General features: G+C 41.2%; 2 protein-coding genes across 5 annotated transcripts in view; one reads left to right on the top strand and one right to left on the bottom strand.

Annotated features, from left to right (window-relative positions):
• Positions 1-4,612, bottom strand: part of LOC139376670 (myosin phosphatase Rho interacting protein) — a 67,224-nt gene extending 62,612 nt beyond the window's left edge. For all 4 annotated transcript variants that reach the window (XM_071119509.1, XM_071119508.1, XM_071119511.1 and 1 more), the window contains exon 1: positions 3,713-4,612. In XM_071119509.1, the coding sequence (XP_070975610.1) occupies positions 3,713-3,835 (123 nt within the window). In that variant the 5' untranslated portion in view covers positions 3,836-4,612. The remainder of the gene's footprint in view (positions 1-3,712) is intronic.
• Positions 4,613-11,932: 7,320 nt separating this feature from the next.
• On the top strand, positions 11,933-15,852 carry LOC139376669 (dehydrogenase/reductase (SDR family) member 7Cb). The gene is made up of 7 exons (XM_071119506.1): positions 11,933-12,098; positions 13,174-13,330; positions 13,537-13,649; positions 14,163-14,373; positions 14,455-14,547; positions 14,776-14,928; positions 15,269-15,852. The coding sequence occupies exons 2-7, from the start codon at positions 13,177-13,179 to the stop codon at positions 15,454-15,456; spliced, it is 912 nt and encodes a 303-aa protein (XP_070975607.1). The 5' UTR covers positions 11,933-12,098; positions 13,174-13,176; the 3' UTR covers positions 15,457-15,852.
• Positions 15,853-25,998: the final 10,146 nt, after the last annotated feature.

Genomic DNA, 25,998 nt, shown 5'->3' with positions numbered 1-25,998 from the left:
CAGTTGGCATGCTGACTTGCCGCAATGTCCACCAGAGCTGTTGCCAGATAACTGAATGTTAATTTCTCTACCATAAGCCTCCTCAGACACCGTTTTGGAGAATATGGCAGTACGTCCAACTGGCCTCATAACTGCAGACCACGTGTATGGGATCGTGTGGACGAGCGGTTTGCTGATGTCATTGCACACTGAGTACCCCATGGTGGGGGTATGGAATAGGTAGGCATAAGTTACAGACAACGAGCACAACTGCATTTTATCGATGGCAATTTGAATGCACAGAGATACCATGACGAGATCCTGAGGCCCATTGCTGTGTCATTCCATCTGCCTCCATCACCTGTTTCCAAGATGATAATGCACGGCCCCATATCGCAAGGAGTATAGTTGTCACGCCAGATACTGACTGGTTTTCTGATGCCCCTATTTTTTTTTTTTAGGGCATCTGTGACCAACAGATGCATATCTGTATTCCCAGTAATGTGAAATCCATAGGTTAGGGCCTAATGAATTTATTTCAATTAACTGATTTCTTTATATGAACTGTAACTCAGTAAAATATTTGAAATGGTTGCATGTTTATTTTTGTTCAGTATAGATAGAACTGGAACTTATAGGTCTAGGATGTCATTTTGGACCATGTGGAATTGAGATCTATGTATGTTAATTTGAGAACTTGGGGCTCCACTGGTGAGTGTAACCTGTGAGAAACTGTTCCAGTTTCAATCCCAACCCCGCACTTTCACAAGCTCTTCCTCTCCTCCCTCAAATCCTTCCATACCCCTGCCTCCTCTCTCTCCCTGGGTTTTCACTCTCCTTCCCTCTATACTCCCATCATCACCCCACTATCACTCCCAAACTGTTCTCTCTGTCTGTATTTCCACCATTTCCTTGCCTCCCACCTTCTATCCTGAGTGGGTTCTCTATCTCACCAACGCCTCGGGAACTACAGAGCAGCGTAGCTCAGCAATAGCCTTGATCCAGAAAAAAAACCTTTGAAACTATTGTCCTATCCCAGCAGAATGTAAACTTTTTAATATGATCTTTGAGAACTAGAAATGACTAAAAATAAGAGGTAGAAAGTCAGGGATAATAGACCAAACTAATTTGAGTATTTTTTTTATATGGCTGGATTACTGATAGGGCACATACCCGGGGGCCCCATTGGTTTTATTATGTTTGAGCATAACACAGAATTAGCCATGGCAAAATGAGTGTGGATTGTAGGAAATTAGCTTTCACGCTGCAGAAACATTTCTCGGCTCCATGGGAAAATTTAGAGAATTACAGGAAATGAGCTGAAAAACGCCACATCTCTCTACGCCGCCAATTCCGGAATGATTTATGCCAAGCCAACGGCCTTGTCGGGGGCGTGGTTGGGCTACCACCTACACTCTGTTTTGATCTAGAACAACCTTGCCTGACTCCACCGCTGCTGGAAAAATGCTAGGGGAAACACTGCGTGACCAACTAAACACACCAGCACCAAACATACTCTTCCGCCACATTCATTTCCTTTCAGATAACTTTTCCATGTGGGCTAGGCATATCTCTTTCAATGTTGTATTCATGCTGGAGGCGTGCTCGATTGGCCGGAGAGTGTGAAAGTTTGAGTTAAACAGAATAACTCACTTTAAATTTAGGGCTCAAATTCAGTTAGACTAATGAGTGCCTCTCTAGGAGCCATGCATAGTGTTCAAACCGCATTAAGATACACTTAACCCAGCCAGGGTGCATCTACTAACCAGAGGCCAAGCGCATAGAAGTGGAACCACCCTCTGTTTCACTTTGATTTCATTTCGTCCACTCAGTGCTAAGGATGCCATTACAGAATATGAGAGCGCAGATAGGCTACATTCTTCCGTGTTTACATTTTTCCTGTCCAAAATGGCAGTCAGTCATGACTAGTTCCTTGGATAGATTTGGGCTAAACTTATTTTTAAGGGGTTGTTTTCGTTTATGAGATTAGAACTAGCTAGCTGTAGCGTATTGTTTAAATTCTCAGACTCCCCTGGTATGAGAACTCATTACTAGCCCTATATGGACAGAGCAGCGGATAGAAGCATCTCTGGTTCCACTGGTGACGTCATAAAGGCCCTGGGAGAGAGCAAGGCTGGGTCTCAGGAGGATTAAAGAAGTGATGTAATCGCTTTAAGATTCTAGTCCTGACTCAGGTGTCCAGGTCTGAAGGGGTTAACCCCGCAGTAATCATAAGCAGGCTGTCATACACACAAGCAGAGAAATGCAAACACACTTTCTCACGCATACACTACACAAGCAGAGAAACACACATTCTCACTAATACACAAGCAGAGAAACACATGCACACTTTTTCAATCACACACATTTTGTGGAGGAGAGGATGCTTGCTGGCGTTGCTGTTCTTAAGCCATGTTCAAGGGCCCATCTGGACCTCATCGCATGAGATCAATTATAGGATACAACAGAAACTAGCTAATGATCTCAGAGATAGAAATCCTCTCATTCACTACTTGTAATACGACGTGAGCACACATACAGTATTTCACCGGATGTGCTACCTGTCCCAGACTTGCTGTTTTCAACTCTCTAGAGACAGCAGGAGTGGTAGAGATACTCTAAATGATCTGCTATGAAAAGCCAACTGACATTTACTCCTGAGGTGCTGACCTGTTGCACCCTCTACAACTACTGTGATTTATTATTATTTGACCCTGCTGGTCATCTATGAACATCTTGGCCATGTACTGTTATAATATCTGCCCAGCACAGCCAGAAGAGGACTGGACACACCTCCATAGCCTGGTTCCACTATAGGTTTCTTCCTATTTTTCCTAGCCACCATGCTTCTACCCCCTGCATTGCTTGCTGTTTGGGGTGTAGGCTGGGTTTCTGTACAGCACTTTGGCTTTAAAATACATTTGATTGATTGTGAGGACTTTGTGTAGACCTACACTTAAGTTGAATTTGGGGTCACGTTCAGGAGGGCACAATCTTCTTGTTTGCGGCCACAGTTATCAGCGCGTGGCAGCACAGTCCCTTAAGTCAGCTGGTGACCCTGCCTGCCAGTCATATGGATGTTTCAGGACAATGTCTCCCAAAAAATTGTACAGGATCCATGATGGGTCAGCTGATTCCTCCTTTTGGGAGGATGGTGTTATTTGCCAGTAATAAATGGTATTCCTAACCTGAAGCTGGTCAAACCTCCCTTATCCAAATCTAATGATCATTTGTGGCTTTACACCGGGGTCCTATTATTATTACAGCTGATTCCTCATATTGAACCAGTGGTTGATCGTGAGAAACACTGGTTTTCTTCCTAGCAGACCACACCTTAGTTTGTCAGACTGAAGCAGGCGATTATACAATCATATACATGCATACACACACCATTAGTTCATCTCTAAAGGAGTCCGTCTTCAACAAATGGTCACTGAATGAGGACACAACCAGAATGACACACACGCTGAGCTATAAATCAGACACTACCAATTAATAGACTTGAGGATGGCAAAGTAGACAGCAATGAAATGACATTGTCAGTTTCTAAAGGTTTTAGAATACTAATTGGAAGTTTGACTAGGTAGCAAGCTAAAATATTGCCAAAATTCGACTGTTACACAACTTGACAGTAACAGCAAACTCGAAACGCCCAAATGGTCACATTGTCGCATAGGTGTTTGTAAAATGTGAACTGCAATGTGGCTACATCATCACAATAACAATTATTTACCTGATTCAGATCTTGATCGGTCAAGAGATGCAACTCCCGAGGTTTGAAGCAGTTCTGACATTTACTTTTATTAAAAATGTTCGCCTGGAATTTTCTGCAAGGGTTCTCTTTCGCTGTAGACATTGTATATCGCCTCCGTTCACCGTAAATGTAAATTAGTTCAAAATTGACGACTGGATAATCCGTTCTGCGTTTCTTTCATCCAATTTGGAACAAGGGCCCAGCAATTCAACGCATGATGATCCAAATAACTATATAGGCTAACGTTTGTGGTCTTGAGTTTTACACACACAAAACAAATTCAAGGTTTCTATTGTTTAGTTGTACCCAATTTATATGATCCAATATATGACTGCTAGTCATCAAGATAGCGAGACACCATTCTTGTGCGTTATTCAGTCCATGGCCTGCCCTTAATTCACAAAGCCGAACGAGTAACGTTAGCTAAGCGATTAACAAACTCACTAGCTTGGTTTTTTGTAATCATTGATGTTATTGTGCAAATTGCAAAAACAGCAACTGCACATTATAACATGCACCCATTTGACGGAAAATCTCAAAAGTGGAGGTAGCTGGCTATCAAGAGCTGGCTAGCTACGATCGTAGCTAGCAGTTGCTCTTTGCAAAGTCTACCACCACTGCTTCTTCGCTGGCTATAGCAGTAAATTAGCTAGCGAGCTGGAAATCCTCTCGCCTAGCTGTTTAGCTTGGGTTAAAACGGTCCAGAATATAAATGTTCAGTGAAATTCTCTCCCCGTTGACACATAGTAAACGGACAAAGCGCCTCTTGCAGAATCATTGAAGCATTAACGACTTTTTCGGTTTTGTTTTGATAACCAGCTCCGGTAGCTGCTCCCCTGGTTTATATTCTTCCTATTTTCAGGAGAAATCTTTCCTAGTGGAGAGGTCGCGAGCTCACAGATTTGTTGGGCATTGTCAACCTAGTGACATCACGGGCACGTGACCATACGGCATCATTTCAAAATAAAAGTTCCCCTGTAATTGTTTTACTTTTATTTTCTGATTTTAAAATCACAAATATTCAAGTTTGAAGTGACTTAAATATAAACGTATTGAAAAAACGAACAATGTATTATTGAAATCAATTAATAAAGATCGATTTACTGTCTAATATATTTTTTTTTACTATAAATTATAATGATGCAAATATACCAACACTGTTGCTGGAAGTATTAATGGTTTTACACTACTGTCAACTCTTAACAGAACATGATCTAAACATGTTTTGAAGAAAATATTTTCACATTTTCCCTGTTCAAGGGTAACTTTTGTCAGGACAACAGCATACTCCTCCCATCTGACATTGACTCCTGAGGTGTTGAACTTTTCCACCCCTCCTAGTCTGGGTCCTCTCTAGGTTTCTTAGGTTCTTACCTGCTGGGGAGTTTTCTTAGCCACTGTGCTTCTGCATTGCTTGCTTCTTTTTCTTTTTTTGGCTGAGTATCTGTAAAGCACTGTAAACAGCTTTATTAAATATATTTGATTGATATCCACATTTAAACTAAATATGATATAGCACTATACAGCTATTTGCTACCATATTGTTAATTATATACAAGTTGTCTCCAATAAAGTGGGGTGATTTGGAATCCTCAGACTACAAATAGAATCTGGTGTCAAACCAGGAAGATCTGCATCATTCTATAGTTTTTGGAGGAAAACCTACTGTTACCAAAACCGTCTTTTCATTACAGCATTATACAGCTATGTGTTACTGTACTGTTGGAACTACACATTATCTCCAATAAAGAGGGGGTGATTTGGAATCCTCAGACACTCTACTAATAGGATCCAGTGTCATACCATCAAGGTTTGCGTCAGTATGGTATTTTTTTCAGCAGAAAGCTACTTCCACCACTGACAAAAATAGTGATTTTCAATGAAAGCCTCTGACATCACTATACAGCTATTTGTTCCTGTACTGTTGGAACTATACACGTTCTCAAAGACTGTGCTAATAGGATCTGGTGTCATCCCAGGAAGTTTTGTGTCATTCAATAGTTTTTTTGCGGAAAACCTACTGTCAACTGTTACCAAAACCCTCTTATTATAGCACTATACAGATATTTTCTATTGTCTCCAATAAAGAAGGTGATTTGGAATCCTCAAACACCATACTAATAGGATCTGGTGTCATGCCATGAAGATTTGTGTAATTCAATCTTTTTGGATAAAATTCTATCAACTGCTACAATTATATATTTTTTCATTATAGCAATATAAAGGCTTTTGCCAATGTACTGCTAATTCTATAGAAGTTGTCTCAACTATAGGGGGGGGGGGGGGGGGGGGGGGGAAATCCTTAGACTCTCTGCTAACAGGATCCAGTGTCATACCATTCATATTTACGCCAATAGTGTTTTTTTCGGCAGAGAGCTACAGCCACCACTGACTTTTTTTTTTTTTTTTTACGACAGCCACTATCATATTGTTCCAATAGCCTACTGTCAGTCAATTCAAATCCAATTATATTTGTCACAGGTGTAGACCTTACTGTGAAATGCTTACTTACAAGCTCTTAACCAAAAATGCAGTTAAAATAAATAAACAATAACACCTACATTTTTTTTTTAAATAACAAGAAATAAAAGTAACAAATAAAGAGCAGGAGTAAAATAATAATAACAAGGCTATATACAGGGGGTGCCTGTACAGAATCCATGTGCAGGGGCACTGGTTAGTCCAGGTAATATGTACATGTAGGTAGAGTTATTAAAGTGACTGATTAGATAATAACAGAGAGTAGCAGCAGAGTAAAAGAGGAGGGGAGGGGGGGCAATGCAAATAGTCTGGGTAGCCCTTTGATTAGGTGTTCAGGAGTCTTATGGCTTGGGGGTAGAAGCTGTTTAGATGCCTCTTGGTCCTAGTCTTCGCACTCCGGTACTGCTTGCCATGCGGTAGCAGAGGGAACAGTCTATGACTAGGGTGGCTGGAGTCTTTGACAATTTTTAGGGCCTTCCTCTGACACCGCCTGGTACAAAGGACCTGGATGGCAGGAAGCTTGGCCCCAGTGATGTACTCTCTGTAGTGCCTTGCGGTCGGAGGCCGAGCAATTGCCATACCAGGCAGTGATGCAACCGATCAGGATGCTCTCGAGGGTGCAGCTGTAGAACCTTTGAATAATAACCTGTAATATTATAAAATTACATAATACCCTGTATTATAGCAGATGGCTGGTTAATACAGACAATACCCTTCCCTTATTTCAACCCACATTTCTGACCACAAATCAGGTACATGTGCTGTCTGTCCAGTTGATGTAAACTTTCCACACAAATATTAATTTGAAAAAACTAAAGACCTTCACAGTGTAGGTCTGTTGTTTTTAACAGTGTAATAATAATTTATAATTTTTTACGTTTATATAACAATCAATAACAATAACAGTTTATAGCACTGCAACATAACTGTTTATAACAATGTACAGCACATCCACCAACGCAGGGATGCGTTTCAAGAGCGTAAACTATTTTGTTTTTGAATCCTCAGACCCCTGACTGGGAACAACATGGGGAACACTGCTATCTAGTGGAACGGGAATTCAAATATTATTCCAGATATTATTTAATGAAGAATATTGAACTTTATATCATTAATTCCTTTTCAACACATTAATATTTAACATTGTTTAATACACATTTCGATGTCCCCTTATTAACATGTACTGATTGCATATTTAATTTAATTTACCCACCTTGGCAAAGTTCCTATTTACAAATAACCACCAGAACTCAACAATAAGCCTCAATACTTACCAAAATAGCATCAAAAGGAGAGGTTAGGATCAGATAAAAAAGAACGCATATTGAAACAGGCTAAATATACTACGATTTGTGATATTGTGCTCAAGTAGAGGGAATACTTTTATTTTGAAACTTTTTGCGCGATTTAGGTGTTGACGTCACTTAACGAGTCCTAACTATGGCGATTTAAAAAATGGTTCAAATTCAAGTGAACAGCATTGTTCACACTACAACGCCAACTACAACAAGAGTGGAGAACAATAACTAGAGCTATCATTTGGGTCACTTTCACAGCGATTTTTCTTCCCGGTCCCTCCAACCATTAAAACATTGACAATCAATCAAAAGCTCGTTCTATTGAAGCATTATTGATTCTAGGTGCTGCTAGGAGAAGCGAGAAGGCAGAGCGCACTGGTAAGCATGCCTGAATAACTGCGCATGTGTGAGCATGTTGGTGGCCACATCGGCTTCCTATTTCGCAACAAAGCATCCTTCACTCATGCTGCCAAACATACCATCGTAAAACGGACTATTCTACCGATCCTTGATATCCAAGATGTCATTTACAAAATAGCCTCCAACACTCTACTCAGCAAATTGGCTGCAGTCTATCACATTGTCATCCGTTTTATCACCAAAGCCCCATATACTACCCACCACTGACACCTGTACCTTCTCGTTGGCTGGCCCTCGCTTCATATTCCTGCCAAACCCACAGGCTCCAGGTCATCTACAAGTCTCTGCTAGGTAAAGCTCCGCCTTATCTCAGCTCACTGGTCACCATAGCAGCACCCACCAGTAGCACGTGCTCCAGCAAGTATATTTTACTGGTCACACACTTTTCTATTGTGTTTGACTCTATGTTTGTTTATTCCATGTGTAACTCTGTGTTGCTTTTGTCGCACTGCTTTTCTTTATCTTGGCCAGGTCACATTTGTAAATGAGAACTTGTTCTCAACTGGCCTACCTAGTTAAATAAACGTGATATATATTTTAAATTAATTATAGGACACTTGGGAGAATGATGATCCACGACAAACAGCTCATGAGAAGGCCATGTTTTTGATGGTAGGCCTATCTGTTAACGCCAGTACATCCTGAGAAAATATTCACTATGACAGGCCTGCTAATGTGCCTCTCTGGACCTTGTAAACTGTCGAGAAAATGCCCTTTGCTGATCCAAATGTTTTTTGGGGGAATTAAACATGTATTCAAAACCAGTGGCGGTCAGTGCCTTTTAAGATGAGGGAGGACAATTTTTACAACATATTGGATGACTGGCATTCATATTCCATTCACTCAGTTCAATGTAAAAGTGATGGGTTTAGGCTACTACATGATACTTGAATTTACCCTATACCCATCATGAGGTTGCTACAACCTAGCTTATGAATGAAAGTTTACAATGTAGGTGCACACAAGTCGAGAAATTTGAGATGACAGAGAGACACATGCAATACCGCCTTGCACACTCTGCCTGCATCTAGGGAGTAATCACTAGTCCAACATTTGCAAACAAGAGTTTAGTTTGGACAAATTCAGATGTCATAACCGCTGTCATAACCATGTCATAACCGCTACACACAACTTATATCATTGTCACCATATTAGCTAAAGTAACATCATAATCAACATAGCTACAGTAATAAAACTAACACGTTAGAAAACCTGATACAATCATGCAGTAACATTAGTGTGCAGCTTTTCATGGTTCGGGCTAGGCCCCTTAGTTCCAGTGAAGAGACATTTTAACGCTACAGCATACAATTAATGATATTCTAGACAATTCTATGCTTTCAACTTTGGGGCAACATTTTGGGAAGGCCCTTTCCTGTTTCAGCATGACAATGACCCTGTGCAGAAAGCGAGGTCCATAAAGAAATGGTTGGTTGAGATTGGTGTGGAAGAACTTGCCGGCCCTGCACAGAGCCCTGACCTCAACCCCATCAAACATCTTTGGGATGAATTGGAACACTGACTGTGAGCCAGGGCTAATGGCCCAACATCAGTGCCTGACATCAGTAATGCTCTTGTGGCTGAATGGAAGAAAGTCCCCACTGCAATGTTCCAACATCTAGTGGAAAGCCTTCCCAGAAGAGTGGAGGCTGTTATAGCAGCAAAGGCGGGACCAACTCCATATTAATGGCCATGATTTTGGAATGAGATGTTCAATGAGCAAGTGTCCACATACTTTTGGTCATTTAGTGTATGATTACATTGTGCATGTATACAGTAAACTGGGAATTGAGCTTTCAACCTCTTGATTCACTGTACTTCAATCTTACTGTTACGCCACCATGTCCGTGTCACGTATGAGTTAATCGGACTATTCTCATCATTGATTTTATTTATTTGTTTCAGCAATTTAAGGGCTTTCTGTACAGCTGTCTAATGATATTCCTGAATCACTATGATCAATAAGATATTTTCTTAAGTGTACTTTCAACAGAGATGAGATTAACTTCAAAGTGCACTCACCCTATTTCTTACACCGATCAAATTGTTTCAGATCCACACAAGTGCCTAGGGAGGAGGGTTTATGCTTCTGGACAGGGCCTAACTATACTGGCCCAATAAACACATGCCTTAGAGATAGCCCTTATTGGTTCAGTGGTTAGGGTGTTCATCATTGGTGCTAGTGGCCTGGGTTTGAGACCCGCTAGGGGTGTCACCCTACTCTTACATTCTAAGCTATAAATAGGTTGTTATTGCCGTTTTGATTGCATTTATCCAACATTTTGATTGTTTATCTGGACATTTCATTAGAACACTTGGAAATATTGTTTATTATCACAATATGTATAGATTTCTTCTCTTTTACGCATTTCTGGAACTTTGGCAAAGAGCTTTGTGCCTTTGTGCACAACCTCCAGATGCTTTTTCAGAGTTTGTATTTGACTACAATTCTTTCTCCTCGATTAACTCAAAATAATGGGACCATTTCCACAAGGAAAAGGTTCAAAGCGGGGGTAACACAACTGCCATAGGCTTTAGGATAGCCTATTGGGAAAAGGGTTAGCCTAAAGCATGAAAACCATTAGCATGAGACAAGGCTTTATTTTTATATATCAAGGCGGTAGAGATATGCTTCTGAAAGTACTATACGGTTTATTTGAAAAAGAAATGAATAATATTTAAATATTTAAAAATAGTAACTCATTATATTACTCCATAAGTAATATATTAATAAGTAAATCAAATCAATGATGACAGAATGGTCAAATTAACTGTTAACAGACATGGTGGCGTAGCAGGAAGATCTGAATTTCGTGAACTGGGGTTCAGAGTTCAAATCCCAGGTGAGAACATGTTAATAATTACTGTATAAATTAACATGCACAATGTAATCATTTACAGTGCATTCGGAAAGTATTCAGACCTCTTGACTTTTTCCACATTTTGCTACATTACAACTTTATTCTAAAATTGATTTTTTTTAAAACGTTTCCTCATCAATCTACACACAATCGGGGGTGAAGGACCTTGGTCGGGGAGGTGACCCTCCGACTGAGTTCCAGAGTTCCTCTGTGGAGATGGGAGAACCTTCCAGAAGGAAAACCATCTCTGCAGCACTTCACCAATCAGGCCTTTATAGTAGAGTCGCCAGATGGAAGTCACGCCTCAGTAAAAATGCACATGACAGCCCACTTGGAGTTTGCCTGAAAATAGCTGTACAGTGACACTCTCAATCCAACCTGACAGAGCTTGAGAGGATCTACAGAGAAGAATGGAAGAAACTCCCCAAATACAGGTGTGCCAAGCTTGTAGCGCCATACCCAAGAAGACTCGAGGCTGTAATCGCTGCCAAAGGAGCTTCAACAAAGTACTGAGTAAAGGGCCTGAATACTTATGTAAATGTAATATTTCCATTTATTTTATATTTTTATTGCTAACATTTAAAAAAAAAAACGTTTACTTTGGAATTATGAGGTATTGTGTGTAGATTGATGAGGGGGGGGGGGGGGGGGACTATTTACTCCATTTTAGAATCTTTTTTGGAGAACGTTTCTTTGGGACCATCAGATGATGTCCTGACAACAAATGTTCTTGCAACGTTCCCATGAAATGTGTCTAACATTTTAAAATGTTATATTCTGAAAACATGGCTCATTATTTTGTTGTGTTAACTCTGTTAGACAGAGATAATACACTTACAAATATTTAACCATTTTAAGATACAAACCTTAATTGTAAACGGGATTAACTTGTAACCTTTATGTAATCTATTCCTAACCTGCTGAATGACTACACATTGCTACTGGTTGGTCAAATTCCTCTTCTGTTTTTTATATTAATCTCTAGCTTTGCCACAGCCAGTTCACTAGGGTCCTATTTTAAGTATATTGGGGTACACACACCAATTGTCCCCATTCGTTTTGGCAACATGGTGGCATGTCTAAGATCCTATGGGCACCACATAGGAGTATTAATGGCTGATTCCGCCACATGCTATTATAAGCAACCCGCTCCCACACCTAAGCAGTGGGTCCGGCAGAAACACAGAGGGGGAGTTGTGTGAATGGACGGCGGGATAGAGGCATAGAGAGGGCGAGAGAAGGGATACTTCTCGGTTATCTAACTGAACCTGGAGAACAACAGAAGATTAGCTCCTTACGCACGCTGTAAGTGATCCGAGAATAACCCAGATTAAGTGTGTGTGTATTTGTTTGTGTGTGCTGTAGCCGTCTATTTGTTAACCAGGTGATAACCCAGACAGATCCCTAGGTCTTGTCAACCTACCAATGCCTTTTCTGTGCTGTTGTGTGCCTGTGGTGCCTGCATACAGAGCACAAATATCCCTTTTGCCTATGAGAATTGGTGTTACGATAAGTTATATTTCTTACTGTATAAGGTGGGTAAGGTCATAGCCTACAGTAGGCTATGTTTGTGTCCACATTTGCTGGCGTATCCAGTGACTATCCTGGAGGTGACACAGTGCAAGGCATTTAGTGGTGACAGGCAGGTTGGTCTGGCCCAGACTATATTTAGCTGTCTTCCTCAGACACTCTTTATATGGCCACACTTGTCAGCAGTGCTACCAGACTCACCCTGCGAAACCCTGAATGCTCACATGCACAGATAGATGGATATACATGGATCAGAGGGGGGAAATGTTCTGTGTATTGTCTTTTGTCTACAGCTACTTGACATGATTATGGCTACTGGTGTGGCTATACTTTAGTCATATTGTCAGTGTGAGGAGTAAAGTAGAAGTGTTTGCTCTCTAGGGGGTTAAGTGGTGTCTTCGCCATGTGCTCGCACCGATCCAATCCTTGTAGATCTATACCAAGAGCCTAGGCTTGGAAGTGGGCACAGCTGTCCTCGGGAAGGGTTCAGCGTCAAACCCATAAGACTGCCTCTACGTGCTGAAACGTGACCCTCACATTTCTCTGTCATCCTCATTCACATCTTTACGTTTTTATAGGAAGAGGTGTTTAATGTTGTCCCGTGGTAGACAGCTGATCTGGGCAACAGCAGCATTCTTCCATAGTCCCAGGTTCATTCCTCAAATGTATAAATCTTGTTACACTGCGTTTACTCCAGTTGAAATATTTTGTTATTTGATAACATTACGTTGAGATATGATTTCTGTTTGTCAATGATACAGACACATGATTGGAACTTAAAATACCGTACATCACAAACCACAGACTGAAATACACAATTTACTGATGGCCTCCTCTCTCTCTCCTGCAGAAGATGGCGCTCCCCACTGTGATGGTGCTGCCCATGCTGATCGTGGTGGCTGCTGGGATCTACTACATCTACAACGAGATCATCCAGTACATGTCCAAGTCCATGGTCAAGAACAAAGTGGTGGTCATCACTGATGCTGTGTCCGGAGTGGGAAGTGGTGAGGATTTTATATTCTTATTTGTAATTCAATCTCAATTCAAATGGGGATTCAAAAATAGCCTGCGAAGAATGTCTAATGTTCTGACCGTATAGCCAACAATGTAATGTTGTTCAATTCTGAAACAGAGGACTGGGTAAATGCCACCGTTGACTAAATCCATCCCTCTCTCTATCTTTCTCACCCGCTCCTCACTCCCTCTCCAGAGTGTGCTCATCACTTCCATAAGGGTGGTGCCAGGCTGATTCTGTGTGGGGCCAGCTGGGACAAGATGGAGTCTCTGTACGACACATTGACCAGCGGGGCTGACCCCAGAGTGGTGAGTAACACTAATAGGCGCCCTTGAGCAAAAGGAAAGTTCCAGTTAGTTATTATCATAGTTTTGTGCTCGCCAGTTGTCTCGGCAGTCACCGCTCCTGGTTCCTCTTCTGGTGGCAGACAATGGCAGGATATCCCCTCTGACAGTGCACTGTCCTCTGGGTATCTCTCCTGCACAGGGCAGAGAAGTGGTGTGTTCATGGAAAAAATAACAGATGTCACCAACATGAACACTAGGAAAGGGCGATATGATGATGAGCAAAGACATACGCTATTTGGAGTGTTAGTGAAAAATGTAAATGTGTAAGAGGAATTTGAAGTTTGAGTTAGAGGTTAAATCATCCTTTCTTTCAAGCACAACCACATACTTTAGTGCTGGCTGTCTTCAGACCCTCACACCCATGTTGCTATTGTATTGCTTACTGTAAAAGTCTGCGTAACAGTATAAAATCACTGTCCTTCCTTCTCTCATTCATATGTCCTTTTCTTTTGCATCCCTCTCTCCTCTGCTCAGACATTCCCTCCCAAGCTGGTGCTGCTGGACTTCAGTGACATGGACAGTATGCCTGAGGTGGTGAATGAGGTGGTGGAGTGCTACGGCTGTGTGGACATCCTGGTGTGTAACAGCAGCATGAAGCTGAAGGCCCCCGTACATACTGTCTCACTGGAGCTGGACCGGAACATCATGGACATCAACTACTTTGGACCCAGCACCTTGGCCAAAGGTATGAAGGACTTTTCACAGGAGGAAAAAACATGTTGTGTTGCAAGTGATTGATTCAGTTATTGATTGATTGATGTTGCAGGTGTCCTTCCAGCTATGATGTCTAGGAGGTCTGGTCACATTCTATTGGTCAACAGCATCCAGGGCAGACTGGCTATCCCCTTCAGAACCTCTTGTATGGATGCATTACATATTCCCCTGTTGCATGTATGAGATAAAAAACCTGTTGCACTTTCAAAGAAGGATTTGTAGTTCTCATAGTCTGATGCACAGGATTCCTGAACAGTACAGTTCAAGATAATGATTAGGCACAGTATCTCTTCTGCAACGTATGGAATGAGCCTCAGCAATGGGTGAGTTGCGTCCTGTTTATGTGTGTGTGTGTGTGCATGTGTTATTTCAGACTCGGCCTCAAAGCATGCGGTGCAGGCGTTCTTTGACTCCCTGCGAGCGGAGGTGGAGGAGTATGGGATAATAGTAAGCACTATCAGCCACACCTTCATCAACGCAGCTCTACCCTCCACCCCTCCGGCTAAACCTCAGGGCCTGTCTACATGTGAGTACATACAGCTCTCTCTGTCTAGTGTCTGCAAACATGTGCATGTACACCTAATGACTTCCAAGCAGAATGAGGGCGGGCAGTATATGAGTACAGACTTACACATATACACATTCATAGACTTGAGTCTATAATGATTTTCAGACTAAATCATTAGACAATATAGCATATATTGAGTGAGTAACAAAAAATGCATATTCATTATTATGAGACCCGCTGAGGTCTTCAGTTGAGGTCTTCAGTTGTTGTCGTTATGTTTTAATATTTTGAACACGTTCCTTTTTGATCAAACCCTGTTATGTTACGCTAACTCGTATCTTGCTCCTTCTCTCCTCAGTTGGCGTGCGCCCGGCCGATCTGGCCAATGAGATAATGCGAACGGTGAGCAGGAAGAAGAAAGAGGTTTTGCTGGCCCACCCCATCCCCTGGGTCGCTCTCTACCTCCGCTCCTTCTTTCCCTCTTTCTTCTTTGCCGTGGTTGCTGCTGGAGTGAAGGACTCTGCCATGGCAGAACAGATGCAGTAGAAGGAAGGGAAGAGAGAATAAGAAAATTAAAGAAGGACAATAGAATGTATAGTGTATTATGGCATAATGCAATGAAATCTAACCCATCGGGGCAATTTAGAAGCCTTTGCCACATGGACATGGCCTCTGATGTTATTGCAGTTTGCATTGGGTCCTGTAGATGGCAGCAGATCACTGTTGTATTCTTATGTCATGTCTGTGCCGAAAAGATGCCAAAGTTGCACCACCCACTACTATCAAAATTAACTTTTGCTCTAACTTTAAACATTGCTTCTATTGGATATTTCAATGTTTAGCCTAACCATAATTAGAATATATGACCTCATATGTTGTTTTGTGGGTGATCGTTAATGTTGTCTTTTCATTTGACCAATACACTTGTCCATGTGAATTACATTATTTGTCTGTGATTTTTATAGAAAACATTGATATAAATGTTTATTTCATTGACATTGTAAATGGCATGAATGTCTAGCAGTAATACATACTTGGTATTGATATGCGTCGCACATTCACTCGCTACACACAGTCACGTGACAACTATCTCTGTAATGAGCTCTCCCTGTGATACTGTCATGTAAATAGAGTCCGAGAGAAAGGTCCCCACCTCCAACTCTGCATGTGTGTGTATCTGTTTAATTGTATGGCCCAGTCTGAGGTCCAGCTGGCCTGCATGTGTGTTAATCCTGCGGGTCACTTGCTCTCTAGGGATTTAAGTATGGGGTATAATGACAGAACTACGTGAGTTTGTATTTGGAATTTCGCAAATGTGTAATTTAATTTCGTAAACTTGTATCATGATGTGTCACGCAAACGTGTTACTTGACATTTGAACACATTCAAGATCTGCAAGCGTAATTTATTTTCAGAATTATTGCAAATCCATTTACGACTATGAATATTATGCTGTGAATCAAAAATACACTTGAATATTTTGAATCTGCGTGCGCTCGGAGTTCTGTAACTGTTATCATGTAGAACGTTTTGTAAATTTGTAGGAAGAGATTTGTAAGTAAAACCATGATTTCGCTCTGGGGGCAGGACCTTTTACTCCTGACTAATCGGTTCCCTCTGCCAAAACCACAGTTTCCTAACCATTGGCTGGATTGTTCCATCAATCAAATATCAAGCAGTAGCTACCCACGTGAGCAAGCGAGGATGAGGTAACTAAAACAATCTACTTAAAGGTAACGTTAATGTCTGTGTATATCTGTGTACGTCGATTTATTGGGTGAAAAGGCATGAACGTAGTTTGCTTATCATGTGAAATATAATCAGTGGTGTAAAGTACTTAAATAAAAATACTTGGAAGTACCACTTAAGTAGTTTTTTTTAGGATATCTGTACTTTACTATTTTATATTTTTGATAACTTTTATTTCACTACATTCCTAAACAAAATTATATACTTTTTACTCCATACATTTTCCCTGACACCCAAAAGTACTCGTTACATTTTAAATGCTTAGTAGGACAAGAAAGGGTCTAATTCACACTTATCAAGAGAGCATACCTGGTCATCCCTACTGCCTCTGATTTGGCAGACTCGCTAAACACATGCTTAGTTTGTAAATTATGTTAAATTATTAAATACATTTTAAAAAAAGAAAATTGTGCCGTCTGGTTTGCTTAATATTTGACTTTGAAGTTATTTATACTTTTACTTTTAATAGTTAAGTATATTTAAAACCACATACTTTTACTCAAAATAGTATTTTACAGGACGACTTTCACTTTTAGTTGAGTCAATTTCTATTAAGGTATCTTTACTTTTACTCAAGAATGTCAATTGGGTACTTTTTTCACCACTGAATATAATGGTACATTTCAGACAAACTCCAGGCCAGTCATTGCATTTACAGCCGGTGTTGCGTTAGCTATCTGGCCTCTGACGTTTAACCTTGACTTTACCATCAACTGGCTAGCTTTCTCAGGCAGCTTTAGATATGAGGGGAAAATCAATATATTGGCTAGTTAATAACCATCTATCTGATTGATAGTTTATACAAATGGCATTAACGTTAGCTAGATAGCTAGCTAAATTGAATCTGCTGGTAGAAAGGTAGCGAGTTTACTCCCACCATCATCACTGCACTGAGTAGATAACAAAAACTATAGCTATACTTTAAAGACTTGTTACTGACTATTGAACACTTTTTTTTGTCAAAGTACTTCATTCTACTGCCTGTTTACTGATTTAATTTGTGACTGAAAAAGTTATCAATAAAAATTCCCCTCAATTTCATTGCAAATAGACTAGCTAGCTAAAAAATAAACTTAAACTTAACTCAAACTTATAAATATGTAAAACGGCACATTTAAGGTAGTTGTGGTTCTCAGCAACATGAAGCAGCACTGAAATTTGAGCATGGAGGCTCATTTCTCCCCCCTTTCAGATCTAAAGAATTTGGGAACCTCCCATCCATCAGGAAAATCATATTTTTCTTGGAGTTGATTGACAAGGTTAGGTAGAGAATAACATGTTTGGATCTATTTCTATCATGCAGAATTGTAGCTCATTCAATAATACATACATGACTTCTGTCCCAGGGGATTAAACTGTGCAAGTTTTTGTTCAATTTAGACCACAGTTAGTTACATTTGGTGTTAGTGAAGTTCTGGAACAAAAACCTGTACACTCAAATCAAATCAAATCAAATCAAATTTATTTATATAGCCCTTCGTACATCAGCTGATATCTCAAAGTGCTGTACAGAAACCCAGCCTAAAACCCCAAACTGCAAGCAATGCAGGTGTAGAAGCACGGTGGCTAGGAAAAACTCCCTAGAAAGGCCAAAACCTAGGAAGAAACCTAGAGAGGAACCAGGCTATGTGGGGTGGCCAGTCCTCTTCTGGCTGTGCCGGGTGGCGATTATAACAAAACATGGTCAAGATGTTCAAATGTTCATAAATGACCAGCATGGTCGAATAATAATAAGGCAGAATAGTTGAAACTGGAGCAGCAGCACAGTCAGGTGGACTGGGGACAGCAAGGAGTCATCATGTCAGGTAGTCCTGGGGCATGGTCCTAGGGCTCAGGTCCTCCGAGAGAGAGAAAGAAAGAGAGAATTAGAGAGAGCATATGTGGGATGGCCAGTCCTCTTCTGGCTGTGCCGGGTGGAGATTATAACAGAACATGGCCAAGATGTTCAAATGTTCATAAATGACCAGCATGGTCGAATAATAATAATAAGGCAGAACAGTTGAAACTGGAGCAGTAGCACAGCCAGGTGGACTGGGGACAGCAAGGAGTCATCATGTCAGGTAGTCCTGGGGCATGGTCCTAGGGCTCAGGTCCTCCGAGAGAGAGAAGGAGAGAATTAGAGAACGCACACTTAGATTCACACAGGACACCGAATAGGACAGGAGAAGTACTCCAGATATAACAAACTGACCCTAGCCCCCCGACACATAAACTACTGCAGCATAAATACTGGAGGCTGAGACAGGAGGGGTCAGGAGACACTGTGGCCCACTCCGAGGACACCCCCGGACAGGGCCAAACAGGAAGGATATAACCCCACCCACTTTGCCAAAGCACAGCCCCCACAACACTCCTTTGCAGAGAACCTATGGTTGTCATGACTTCAATTGAATAAATACTGTTACCATTTCCATTTGTTAATCTATGCAGGTTTGTCATGTGATTTCCAGGTGCTTGGTCAAGATGAATACAACAATACTCCAAGGCAGGACATTTCCCTGCATCCAGGTTGAGGCCTGCTACCAGCAGAAACATTGAGCGCTCCATGTCATTAAGTCATGCATATTTAAAAAATAAAAAAATAAATACATGTATAGCTAATACTCCAATCTTATGAGTGGATAAGCGCTATGCACCATAAACCTGTCTACTCCTGGAGTAACTCCCTTTCAGAGATACTTTAATTAGAGGGTTTTCCAGGAGGCCCTGGGCCAATGGGAGGGCTTAGGGGTCAGAGGGAGTGAGAGCCAACTTAGAGACATGAAGATACAACTTGAACCAAATCAAATGTATTTGTCACATACACATGGTTAGCAGATGTTAATGCGACTGTAGCGAAATGCTTGTGCTTCTAGTTCCGACAATGCTGTAATAACCAACGAGTAATCTAACTAACAATTCCACAACAACTACCTTATACACACAAGTGTAAAGGGATGAAGAATATGTACATAAAAATATATGAATGAGTGATGGTACAGAACGGCATAGGCAAGATGCAGTAGATGGTATCGAGTACAGTATATACATATGAGATGAGTAATGTATAGTATGTAAACATTATATTAAGTAGCATTGTGTAAAGTGGCTAGTGATAAATTTTTTACATCAATTTTTCCATTATTAAAGTGGCTGGACTTGAGTCAGTATGTTGGCAGCAGCCACTCAATGTTAGTGGTGGCTGTTTAACAGTCTGATGGCCTTGAGATAGTAGCTGTTTTTCAGTCTCTCGGTCCCTGCTTTGATGCACCTGTACTGACCTCGCCTTCTGGATGATAGCGGGGTGAACAGGCAGTGGCTCGGTTGGTTGTTGTCCTTGATGATCTTTATGGCCTTCCTGTGACATCGGGTGGTGTAGGTGTCCTGGAGGGCAGGTAGTTTGCCCCCGGTGATGCGTTGTGCAAACCTCACTACCCTCTGGAGAGCTTTACGGTTGTGGGCGGAGCAGTTGCCGTACCAGGCGGTGATACAGCCCAACAGGATGCTCTCGATTGTGCATATTTAAAAGTTTGTGAGTGCTTTTGGTGACAAGCCAAATTTCTTCAGCCTCCTGAGGTTGAAGAGGCGCTGCTGCGCCTTCTTCACCACGCTGTCTGTGTGGGTGGACCAATTCAGGTTGTCCGTGATGTGTATGCCGAGGAACTTAAAACTTACTACCCTCTCCACTACTGTCCCGTCGATGTGGATAGGGGGGTGCTCCCTCTGCTGTTTCCTGAAGTCCACGATAATCTCCTTTGTTTTGTTGACGTTGAGTGTGAGGTTATTTTCCTGACAACACACTCTGAGGGCCCTTACCTCCTCCCTGTAGGCCGTCTCGTCGTTGTTGGTAATCAAGCCTACCACTGTAGTGTCGTCTGCAAACTTGATGAGTGAGTTGGAGGCGTGCATGGCCACGCATTTGTGGGTGAACAGGGAGTACAGGAGAGGACTCAGAACGAACCCTTTTGGGGCCCCAGTGTTGAGGATCAGCGGGGTGGAGATGTTGTTACCTACCCTCACCACCTGGGGGCGGCCCGTCAGGAAGTCCAGTACCCAGTTGCACAGGGACAGGGTCGAGACCCAGGGTCTCGAGCTTGATGACGAGTTTGGAGGGTACTATGGTGTTAATAAATGCTGAGCTGTAGTCGATGAACAGCATTCTCACATAGGTATTCCTCTTGTCCAGATGGGTTAGGGCAGTGTGCAGTGTAGTTGCGATTGCGTCGTCTGTGGACCTATTGGGGCGGTAAGCAAATTGGATTGGGTCTAGTGTGTCAGGTAGGGTGGAGGTGATATGGTCCTTGACTAGTCTCTCAAAGCACTTCATGATGACGGAAGTGAGTGCTACGGGGCGGTAGTCGTTTAGCTAAGTTACCTTAGCTTTCTTGGGAACAGGAACAATGGTGGCCCTCTTGAAGCATGTGGGAACAGCAGACTGGGATAAGGATTGATTGAATGTCCGTAAACACACCAGCCAGCTGGTCTGCGCATGCTCTGAGGACGCGGCTGGGGATGCCGTCTGGGCCTGCAGCCTTGCGAGGTTTAACACGTTTAAATGTTTTACTCACGACGGCTGCAGTGAAGGAGAGTTCGCAGGTTTTGGTAGCGGGCCATGTCAGTGGCACTGTATTGTCTTCAAAGCGAGCAAAGATGCAAAGCGAGCTGGTTTTCTTTTTGTAGTCCGTGATTGACTGTAGACCCTGCCACATACCTCTTGTGTCTGAGCCGTTTGCAAATCTTATTGAATTTATTCAAATGTCAAGTTACAAGTTTGTGACCATAGTTAAATCTTTCACACATCATGATACAAGCTTGTGAAATTGCATTACACATTTGCAAATCGTACTTGCAACCACGAATCTGAATGTGCGACCACGAAATTCAAAATACAAACTCGCATAGTTCTGTCATCATTATAATCCCATATCTAAGCCTTTTGTCTCCCTCCTAAATGCAACTTGCTGAGATTTTGAAATGTAAAAACGTATTTGAGTGCTCAGCTGGACATTCCAAATAGTTTTGATCTGAGTTATTTACATATGCTATGTCATGTAAGGATGGTGGAATTATGTATGTTTTATAGTATGCAATAAAGGTTGTATAATTCACTTATCCATTTTTCATGAGTGAGAGTCAACCATGTATGGGGAATTACATTATCATGCATATTTAGGTATTTTGTGACATTGAAATCAGTGTCAATTACCGGTGAAAGCATTGAATTACTGAATCAGATATACTGCGCAGTTGGATGCAACGACAACTAAAGACAAATCACACATTTACAGTCTCTCCCCATTCATTCATCATTCCACTCTGGTCTGTGTAAAATGTAGATCATAATAGAACAGTGCTGAAGTGATTGTCCTAAAGTGATATGTGAAGTGACATATCTTAAATATCAGCCATGAATGACACACAGTGCAGGAGAGACACCTTTATACTACCCCTCAGGAATGGGCTGTGGGAGAGGGAGGTGATCACACATTCCCATTGCTTGGAAGGCAGCCACAGTTCATCCTTTATGTAAAGGGGGAGATCAACCTGAACTGTTATAGGCCTATTTCTTTTTTGCCCTGTTTATCAAAAGTGTTGGAATAACTTGTCAATAATCAACTGACTGGCTTTCTTGATGTCTATAGTATTCTCTCTGGTATGTAATCTGGTTTCCGCTCAGGTTATGAATGTGTCACTGCAACCTTAAAGGTCCTCAATGATGTCATCATTGCCCTTGATTCTAAGCAATGTTGTGCTGTGCTGCTATTTTTATTGTATTGGCCAAAGCTTTTGATGTGGTAGACCATTCCATTCCTGTGGGCCGGCTAAGGAGTATTGGTGTCTCTAAGGGGTCTTTGGACTGGTTTGCTAACTACCTCTCTCAAAGAGTGCAGTGTATAAAGTCAGAACATCTGCTGTCTCAGCCACTGCCTGTCACCAAGGGAGTACCCCAAGGCTCGATCCTAGTCACCACGCTCTTCTCAATTTACATCAACAACATAGCTCAGGCAGTAGGAAGCTCTCTCATCCATTTATATGCAGATGATACAGTCATACTCAGCTGGCCCCTCCCCGGATATTGTGTTAAACGCTCTACAACAAAGCTTTCTTAGTGTCCAATAAGCTTTCTCTGCCCTTATCCTTGCTCTGAACACCTCCAAAACAAAGGTCATGTGGTTTGGTAAGAAGAATACCCCTCACTCTACATGTGTGATTACTACCTCTGAGGGATTAGAGCTTGAGATAGTCACCTCATACAAGTACTTGGGAGTATGGCTAGACAGTACACTGTCCTTCTATCAGCACATATCAAAGCTGTAGGCTAAAGTTAAATGTAGACTTGTTTCCTCTATCGTAATCGCTCCTCTTTCACCCCAGCTGCCAAACTAACCCTGATTCAGATGACCATCCTACCCATGCTAGATTATGGAGATGTAATTTATAGAAAGGCAGGAAAGGGTGCTCTCGAGTGGCTAGATGTTCTTTACCATTCATCCATCAGATTTGCCACCAATGCTCCTTATAGGCTACCTGGGCGGCAAGTAGCCTAGTGGTTAGAGCGCAACCAAAAGGTTGCTAGATCGAATCCCCGAGCTAACAAGGTAAAAATCTGTTGTTCTACCCCTGAACAAGGCAGTTAACCCACTGTTCCTAGGCCGTCATTGTAAATAAGAATTTGTTCTTAACTGACTTGCCTGGTAAAATAAAAATAAATAAAAAATAATCACTGCACTCTATACTCCTCTGTAAACTGGTCATCTCCATATACCTGTCACAAGACCAACTGGTTGATGCTTATTTATAAAACCCTCTTAGGCCTCACTCCCCCCTGTCTGAGATATCTACTGCAGCCCTCATCCTCCATATACAAAACCCGTTCTGCCAGTCACATTCTGTTAAAGGTCCCCAAGCTCATCTTTTCAGTTCGCTGCAGCTAGCGACTGGAACGAGCTGCAACAAACACTCAAACAGTTTTATCTCAATCTCTTCCCTCAAAGACTCAATCATGGACACTTTTACTGACAGTTGTGGCTGCTTTGTGTGATGTATTGTTGTCTCTACCTTCTTGCCCTTTGTGCTGTTGTCTGTGCCCAAGAATGTTTTGTACCATGTTTTGTGCTGCTACCATGTTGTGTTGCTACCATGTTATTGACATGTTGTGTTGCTACCATGCTGTGTTGCTGCCTTGCTTTTTTGTTGTCTTTGGTGTCTCTTTATGTAGTGTTGTGTAGTCTCTCTTGTCATGTGTGTTTTTCCCTATATTTTATTTTCATTTATTATTTTTAATCCTGCAGGAGGCCTTTTTCCTTTTGCTAGGCCGTCATTGTAAATAAGAATTTGTTCTTAACTGACTTGCCTGACTTGCTTAAATAAAGGTTAAATAAAATAAAATAAATTATCAATATTTAAAGACCTGTTTTTTTAACACTATCTTGACTATCTTGATAACCTGATTCAAACAGGTTGAATCAACATTGTTTCTACGTCATTTCAACCCAAAATGTCAATGTGATGATGTTGAATCAATGTAAAAAAACAAATTGAAATTTAAAAAAGTAATCAACGTAAGAGAATTAAAAATAAATAAAAAATCACTCAATTTTTTTACCTAAATTCAATGACATGGTGATATTTTTTATTATTTTTTTTGTTGAATTCACATTAGTTGACAACTCAACCAAATGTAAATCAAAACTTAGCGTTGAACTGACATCTGTGCCCAGTGCAATGATTGCCCAAACCTTTGTCTACACAAAGCCTTTAACACCAGCGGGCTAGGTTTACTACTAGGCCTAGAGTGACTAACAGATCTGATACTGACAACACGAGTGCTTTTATTATTTGACTATAAGACATGAGGAAAATACAAGCATTGTCCCTTTTCTTACAATGTCAATGTCTGTTCCATCAGATGATGCGTCTATGAGAACATGCCTCCCTTTTCTCTATTTTCAGCATCATACAGTGATTGTTGTTTTCTTTGCAGATTACATCTTTAATCTTGAAATAAGATTATAATTAAGTGATAATGTCCAAAAAGCCGGTGTTTGGAGGACATTGGCATGGGTGTTGTTAGGCCCAAGACGAAGTCTAGCAAACTGTGCCAATATATCCTCCAAACATCAGCTTCGAGGGCATTATCACTTTTTGTCAAGGCTCAGGAGAAGACCCAGATGCAAACAGTTTCAAAGTAACAAAAGTTTTTTACAAAAACGGGGGCAGGCAAACGACAGGTCAAGGGCAGGCAGAGGTCAGTAGTCCAGAGCAGAGTCCGAAAGGTACCGAAGGGCAGGCAGGCAGAGGTCAGTAAACCAGGGTGGTATAACAAGGTACAGAATGACAGTCAAGCACAGGGTCAAGGCAGGTAGAATGGTCAAAAACCGGGAAAGCTAGAAAATAGGAACTAGAGACAAACAGGAGCATGGGAAAAACCACTGGTAGGCTTGACGAAACAAAATGAACTGGCAACAAACAGAGAACACAGGTATAAATACACTGGGGATAATGGGGAAGATGGTCAAATGAAAACGTTAAGAGTTAGCTAAATTACTTGAGTTTATTCATCGATTGCCATTTTTACATTCACCCATGTTTTATATCACCAGGTTCATAAATCTGAATACGGGTTCATCATATTGATCATAACTACCTCGGTTTAGGGTAGTCCAGTTCTTTCTCTAAGCTCAGGTTTCCTTATTGTCTACCTAACTTACTAGTTCAACTCGTTAACCAGTTATTAATGTCACTACACTGTATTTGTCTTATTTTGTCCGGTTATGCAACATTTTGAAATCAGTGCACTCATTATTGTATCTCTAAATGCCAGGGGTTTACGAAACATAAAAGAAAAGCACTTTTTTTATTTTGTAAACTTTCTAATGCAGATTTCATTTTACTCCAGGAGACTCACTCTTGCGATTCAAATGCTAGTTTTTGGAAATCACCATGAGGAAATAATGTTTATTATAGTCACTGGACTAACCACTCAGCCTGTACTATGATACTACTTCATAAGTTTAGAGGTGTATGTCCAAAGATGGGAGATGGGTTATAATGATCTCAAAACTAGGTAAAGCTTGTTTTATTATATGCAATGTATATGAGTACAACTCTTACACCTCAAATAAGACTTTATTTTCTGATCTTGCTGATAAGCTTACTGAGCTGCAAAACAAGTATACAAATGCATGGCTTATAATAGCTGGAGACTTTAATGAAACACCTGATAACTCATTGGATAGATTTCAACCTAGAATAGGTCAAAGATCTCAGAATAGTGACATCATCACCTCATTTTGCAATAAACTGACAGTGATGGATACATTAACTTTAATATGAACTTAAACGAATACTCCTGGTGTA

This window comes from Oncorhynchus clarkii, chromosome 20 (genome assembly GCF_045791955.1).
Source record: "Oncorhynchus clarkii lewisi isolate Uvic-CL-2024 chromosome 20, UVic_Ocla_1.0, whole genome shotgun sequence".
Lineage (NCBI taxonomy): Eukaryota > Metazoa > Chordata > Actinopteri > Salmoniformes > Salmonidae > Oncorhynchus > Oncorhynchus clarkii.
This window is presented reverse-complemented; position numbering and strand designations above follow the sequence as displayed.